Source organism: Rhamphochromis sp. 'chilingali' (assembly GCF_963969265.1).
Source record: "Rhamphochromis sp. 'chilingali' genome assembly, chromosome: 7".
Lineage (NCBI taxonomy): Eukaryota > Metazoa > Chordata > Actinopteri > Cichliformes > Cichlidae > Rhamphochromis > Rhamphochromis sp. 'chilingali'.
Genome location: NC_137934.1, coordinates 40963259 through 40970042, shown reverse-complemented (window position 1 = coordinate 40970042; position 6784 = coordinate 40963259). Strand labels below are relative to the sequence as shown.

At 43.6% G+C, this 6784-nt stretch overlaps 1 protein-coding gene across 2 annotated transcripts; it reads left to right on the top strand.

The window, feature by feature from the left end:
- Positions 1 to 72: 72 nt before the first annotated feature.
- Positions 73 to 5493, top strand: ankrd16 (ankyrin repeat domain 16). 2 transcript variants are annotated; one of them, XM_080886693.1, is made up of 7 exons: positions 73 to 569; positions 1392 to 1612; positions 1688 to 1730; positions 2091 to 2206; positions 2332 to 2492; positions 3582 to 3660; positions 4979 to 5493. In XM_080886693.1, exons 1-7 carry the CDS (start codon positions 232 to 234, stop codon positions 5140 to 5142), a joined length of 1122 nt encoding a protein of 373 aa, XP_080742819.1. In that variant the 5' UTR covers positions 73 to 231; the 3' UTR covers positions 5143 to 5493. The 2 variants fall into 2 exon arrangements, with proteins under 2 accessions (XP_080742819.1, XP_080742820.1); XM_080886694.1 differs by having other exon boundaries at positions 79 to 569; positions 2091 to 2199; positions 2331 to 2492; positions 4979 to 5219.
- Positions 5494 to 6784: the final 1291 nt, after the last annotated feature.

The window sequence follows — 6784 nt, the reverse complement described above, 5'->3', positions numbered from 1 at the left end:
TATTTAGAATTTTGATCAAGCTATAAGTACGTAAAAAACCAAACACTTGCGTGCTTTATGTTGGTTTCAGAGGTACAGGGTTAGGTCATGGTTGGCCACGTGATTTTAAGCAGCTCAACCAGGAATCGCGCTGGTAAACAGGCCAGCGTGTGTTCTTCAACACTTCAGAGTAACTGTTCTTATTTTGGCCCGTAGGCCAGTTTCTGCTCCAGCATTTAACTTCCACCCAGCATGGATGAAAACACTTCGAAGCTGCTAGTGAAGCTCACTCAGGACGGACAGTTGGCCGCGCTGGAGAAACACATAACATTAGGCGGCTCGACTGCGGCGCAAACTGTCAGTGGCAAACACTTCGGCAAGTCGGGAGACACCTTGCTGCACTACGCCGCAAGGCATGGACACCTGGACATTGTAAAGTACCTGATAAAGAGGGTTGGCTTGGATGTAGAGGTGTACAACAACGACTATAAGAGGCCGCTACACGAAGCAGCCTCCATGAGCCACAAGGACTGTGTTAGCTACCTGCTCCAAGAAGGCGCCAAAGTGGACAGTCTGAAGAAGGCTGACTGGTGAGAAAGAACCTGTTAACGTGTTACTACATTACTGTAACCCTACTCCAAAAGGAAGGAGGAAGAAGAAGTAAGCGCCATCTTTCCCGGGTTCACTTTAAAGCTGGCTTCGCTGTGGGAGGGGTTACCGCCCTTCGATAGCTCAGTTGGTAGAGCGGAGGACTGTAGAGGCTGAATGCTGACATCCTTAGGTCGCTGGTTCGAATCCGGCTCGAAGGAGTTACCTTTTTTAACTCGACAGAACAGTACAACTATAAACAAATGGCGTAATATTAGCTAAATTATATCTGAAGGAGCGGCTTTACTTTTCTTTAATATACTTCAATAAATTTGTGTTTCTAGTTGGAAATCGAAGGGGCTTATTGGTAAAAATAGCTGACAATACAATACGTTATTACAATTAAATGTACATTATTTCAAATTCAGGCTTTACAGTCCAGCCCTGTTAAACACTGACTGTTCTACAGTGCTCAGACTGTATCTGTGTGCTCCGTTTGGGGTGTATTCAGTATGGTCGTTTAAAATTAACATGAAAGAAATTGTAATATTATTTTTTTCATAAGCTACTCTTAAAATGTGAAGATATTACACGTTGTATAATATGTTCCATGATTGTAGCGCAGGAAACAAATAAAAACAGGTCAGTAGGACAGCAGCAGCACATTATCTTTCCAACTTCACTCCATATTTCGCCTGGTTATCCACGCCCCCTAGTGGCTCTATCAGTAAGTACGGGACAGATCTTCTACATAGAGTGTACGAATATATCCACCAATTGCAGTAAGTTTGTTTGTCAGAGGAGATTTGTGTCTCTGCTCTCAGGACTCCGCTGATGATGGCGTGCACTCGGAGGAACCTGGACGTGATCCAGGAGCTGCTTTGCCACGGTGCCGACCCCGCACTGAGAAACAAGGACGGCTGGAACTCCTTCCACATCGCCTGCAGAGAGGGAGACCCTGTGGTCATACAGCACCTGCTCCTTGTTGCACCAGACGTCTGGAGGACGGAGAGCAGGACACGCAGGACGCCACTACACACCGCAGGTGTCTGTACTTACAGTATGTGGAGATGTGACGTGAGGGGAAATCATATAACTTACACTTTCTCTGTTCATCCAGCAATGCATGGATGTGAGGAGGTGGTTAAGGTCTTGCTGGACAGGTATGTTGAAATTTTACATGGAGACTAATTCTGCTGCATATTTAACGCCAAATCCAGTCAACTCTGGATGCTGTCTGACTTTAGTTGTCAGCAGTTCTTACATATATAGCCCATGTCAACTCAAAATGCCCTAAAATGACAAATTCACAGTATAAAAATGTATTTAAATGTGACGCAGAAGTCAAAGGTTAGATAGATGTTATAAAATTTAAGTTGTTTTTTATGACACTGAAAATTTCTGCACTCTTAAATTTCTGCGACTTCTTTTGGCACAAATGTAGCTCCACCTGCTTGATGCTGATTCGCAGCTCACGGATAACTTTGTCTGACTGATCCTTACATTTACTGGTGTTTTTCCAGATGTGGCTACATGCCTGACAGCACTGACAGCTGTGGAGTCACGCCTTTCATGGACGCCATCAGGAATGGACACATCTCTGTGGCCAGGCTTCTTTTAGACGAGCACCAGGTGGAGGAAAGCAGTCCCCTGCAGTAATGTTTCTGCACTGACGTAGTTATATGTAGTGTCTCCACCTGACCTGTGTGTGTGTGTGTGTGTGTGTGTGTGTGTGTGTGTGTGTGTGTGTGTGTGCGCCACAGGCATCTGCAGCAGCTGCTGACATACTCGGGGCTCAGCCAGTGCACCAGGTAGCCGTCACAGGCCAGGATGAGGCTCTGCGGTTTCTGGTGAAGGACTTGAATGTCGAGGTGAACCAGAGGGCGACCAGCATCCAGCTCACCGCCCTGCATTACGCTGCCAAGGTCAGGGATTTCCCTCTGGTCTCCTTCAGCAGTCTGGTGGGAAGCTTCGGAATGGTTGGGAAAGATAAATAAATAAGCGTAGGAATGTAAGGAAAGGGACCAAGATGGGATGACTTGAGAAGTTTCAGGTATTTTGCTGTGTTGTTGTGTGGAGTGGTTAATATTTACTAACAGCAGAGCCTCGTCATGGCTCAGCTGGTGGAGCGGAGGATGTCGAGGCGTGACGCTGAAATTCACGGGTTGCTGGTTTGAAGGAGGAATAGTTTCATCCTTCAGGAATATTACATTTATCTTTCCAAACCTTTGTGTCAAACATGTGGGCCGAGAGCCGGAATCGGCCCGGCAAACACTCTAATCCGGCCCCCTGCACAGCTTTGGGAAAAGTGCAGAAGTGCATCTATTTTTACTGTATTTTCATTCGTTTTCCAGCTTTTGATAAAGACCCATCCCCACGCCTGACGGTCATGCTGTACGAATTAAATAACGTTTTTCCACTGTGTGGGAAAACTGTGGAAAAACGTTACTGCAGTCAGTTCAAACTTTTACAAAAGGACATTTTCTGTGAACTGACAAAAATGTCATATTTTATAATTACAGGACAGTCTTCACAATGAACTAACAGCACTTTTCCTGTAGTTTGACCCCTTTATGGCGTAGTTTCACTGATGCAGTCCAGATGAGCTGGCTAAACAACAACAGCTGGTGATAAGCTAATGTTAGACGTGGGTGAAAAAAATCCCACTTTCTCTCTGATAAACAGTTTGATTACATTTACACATTGTATGAGAGGTCATTTGCTAAGTGTCCAACAATGTTTGATTCACTGATATTTAATGTTAGCTAACAGCAGCTAACAGCAGCTAACAGCAGCTAAAGCAGTGCTTACTGATAGAAAAGTGCTCTTCATTACAAGAATTACTGGAGGCTGTTTCATGTCGTCTGTGATTGTAGCCATGAAGAGTGAATGAACAGTTTTCTCAGACTGCTGATACAAGACTCACATACCGAACATAACGAGAACAAAAGCCTCGAGGCAAAGCACGGGCTACAGATCCTTCTCCGAGTCGCACTGACATGCATCTCTTTCAGGAGGGCCACACGTCCACTATAAACACACTGGTGGAACTGGGAGCGGATCCTCATGCCCGGGACAAGAAGGGGAGGACTGGTAGGATGACCTTCTCAGTGCCTTTATGTAAAGTTATTTTCTCTGACCATGCAGCTTAATCAGAGATAATTATTATCTGTGATTATCTAACAAACAATGCCATCCATGAAGTGTCCAGTGTGCTGTGTGTTCTGCAGCTGAAATACTGCTTTTGTTCAGCCAGTTGAAAACATAATACGGATCATGTGACGAGGGGAAATAACACGTGACCTTTTCTGGCTTCACGCACACTAACAGTCAGGATACTTGGTACACAGTGATGGACGTCAGCTGGTTACGTGAACACTGCGTTTGTCAGTCTGGTGATGAGTGAAGTTTTCATGGAGGAGGCGATGTTTGCAGCATATGGCAAACAGAGACAGGTCCACAGGCAGCTGCTTTCAAATGAAAATAATAGAAACATATGAGCAGTTTAAACACAATACAAGCTGAAAGCAGCAGTGTGAGTGTGTGAGCTTTGACATGTCGCTCCACTTTATTAATAAGGTTTTGCCTGTTTGATGTCGTGAGGAATAAAGGCTCAGAGTCGCAGCTCTGTCATTCAGACAGAAATGAATGTTTAGATTAATGCTTTGTTTTTCTGAGTAATTTTATTCCACGATTCTTATCGATGCTCATCAGGGAAGACTTTAAGAAGCCTTAGACCTTCCTACTGTCCGTGCACGGAGTTCTGTTCCAGGAATGATGGTGCTATATTCCAGAGAACTGATTGGTCAGTAGGCGGTAATCTCGTACCTACTGATTTCTTATCTCATACACATCTTGCACTGGAGCAGGTTATAGGGATGCAGCATCATTTTCCACGCCATGCACCGCTGCAGCAAGTGAACCAACATAAAAAATCCACCATTTTTAGTTTACAGGCTTCATTAAGCTTTGGTTGGACTCTTTGAAATAACGTGAAAGCTGCACAGTTAATATTGGGTGAACGTCTGTGACGGCTTTACTTCTCTTTTTGTCACTAACATCAAACAAAGAAAGATCTGTTCCTGTGTTTTGCATACACCTGTGCACGTCCCTCGTTTGCATTCATTCAGTCTGAAAAATGAACCTGCAGAGACTCATCAGCGCAGTGCTCCATAGTGACCTGTAACATCTTCAGCGTTACAGAAACAGCACCAAGCTTCTGAAATGGGAGAGTCGTCTGTTGGCTCTCATAAAACTCATTTACAGGAAATATGTCGGCACAGTGAATGAAACAGATTTGGAAACAGGAACAGAGTTAGTTTGTCTTTTCATTGTCATATGGTGATAATGTCACCACCAAAACTCAGTTGTTACAGGAAGCAGTTTTTTACTGCTGTTTCTCTTCTCCCAGCTCTTCACATGGCGTGCATTGGGCAGCACGCAGACGCAGCCAGGACGCTCCTGCAGCTCGGCCTCAAAGATTCTGAGGATGCGTCCGGCACAACCGCCAGGCAGCTGGCCAGGAAACCCCACGTAGTGCAAGTGTTTGAACGTGAACTGGCACACAGACCCTAATCAATCCTTGAAACATTGAGTTCTTAATTTATTGAAATAAAGAAAAGCTGAAGCCTAATAGTGTGATTCAAGTTATTTTGCACAGATTGTGTGGATTACAATAAAAACTGTCACCCTTGTGTTTGCTAAAAGACGCAGGTTTAGACATGATCATGCTAACAGTAATCTCACTTTACCTGATAAACTCTGCATCCTGCCAGGACAGCTCGTGGCGACACAACACAAAAATGCAGCTTTCATTGTCGGCCACTACATTTGATACTGTTTGACAATCTGCTTGGCTGCCTGTTGTTTCTACTTAAAAATATGTTGGTCTTGGTGACTATCTATATGAGCTCAAAGCAGCCCACACACCGATGTAGGACTTGGGACTTTTCTGTTTGCCAACAGGTGTGTCATGCATATATGTTGTTGCAGCAGTTGAGCATATTGCCCACGCTATGCTCAATAGGCAAAGTTCCAATTCACTAAAAGTTTCTGTACATTTTTGAGACTGTGATGGAAACTATCACAAAGAAAATGAAGCCACAGCGTTTGTTTGCTGTAGTTTTTTTGTTCAGCTTCACACAAGCGAATGAAATGACACAGTACGTGTGTCAAATGTCTGTAATAATTGGCAATCAATTGCTATAATTGACAAGTAAGGCATAAAACCAATGGATGCACTCCTGCTAGAACCCTATGATTACAAGACAAAACACCGGCTCAAATTACAGCTACTATTAACTACTGGTGTAGAAACATGGAAAACGGGACTATAATAAAGCCTAACTCAGTGGACCAGAAATACATATGTTATCCTTATTGTACTTTAAGCTTCTGACCAAGTCCTCCAAGTTTTCCCATGTCACACCCCTGCTGATTCAGCTGCACTGGCTCCCCGTTAAATTCAGAATCCACTTTAAGATAAGATAAGATAAGATAAGATAAGATAACCTTTATTAGTCCCACACGTGGGAAATTTGTTTTGTCACAGCAGGAAGTGGACAGTGCAAAAGTTATGAGGCAAAAATTAGAATACAATAAGAATAAATACAGTACACAGCTGTACAGAATAGAATAAAATACTATATACAGTAGAATAAAATAAAATAAATATACAATAAGATAAAAATAGAATACAAATACTATATACAACTGAGTAAAAATACAACGATGACAGAAAGGATTATTGCACTTAGTATTATTGCATATGTATGGATGTGTGTGCTTGATCAGTTAAAGTCTTTATTATGGAGTCTGACAGCAGTGGGGAGGAAAGACCTGCGAAATCTCTCCATCCCACACCGTGGGTGCCGCAGTCTCCCACTGAAGGAGCTGCTCAGTGCTGTCACAGTCTGCTGCATGGGGTTTAAGGTTTTGACCTTGACTTTCAGGGCTCTGCATGGACAAGCACCAACATATATAAGTGAACTTTTACATCCATACATTCCCAGCAGGTCCCTGAGGTCATGTGACCAGGGCTTGCTTGCTGTCCAACACACGAGGCTGAAAACAAAAGGCGACAAAGCTTTTGGAACTGTGGCCCCCAGATTGTGGAACTCTCTTCCTTTGAGCCTGAGATCTGTGGACTCAGTGGTCGCTTTTAAAAAACAGCTAGAAACCCATCTTTTTAAACTTGCTTTTAGTTGATTTTTAGTTT

Coding starts and splice junctions, on each gene's coding strand:
- ankrd16 (XM_080886693.1), top strand. CDS start 232: ATGGATGAAAACACTTCGAAGCTGCTAGTGAAGCTCACTCAGGACGGA. Junction 1,731..2,090: donor GTTAAGGTCTTGCTGGACAG/GTATGTTGAAAT, acceptor GTGTTTTTCCAG/ATGTGGCTACATGCCTGACA. Junction 2,493..3,581: donor CCCTGCATTACGCTGCCAAG/GTCAGGGATTTC, acceptor CATCTCTTTCAG/GAGGGCCACACGTCCACTAT.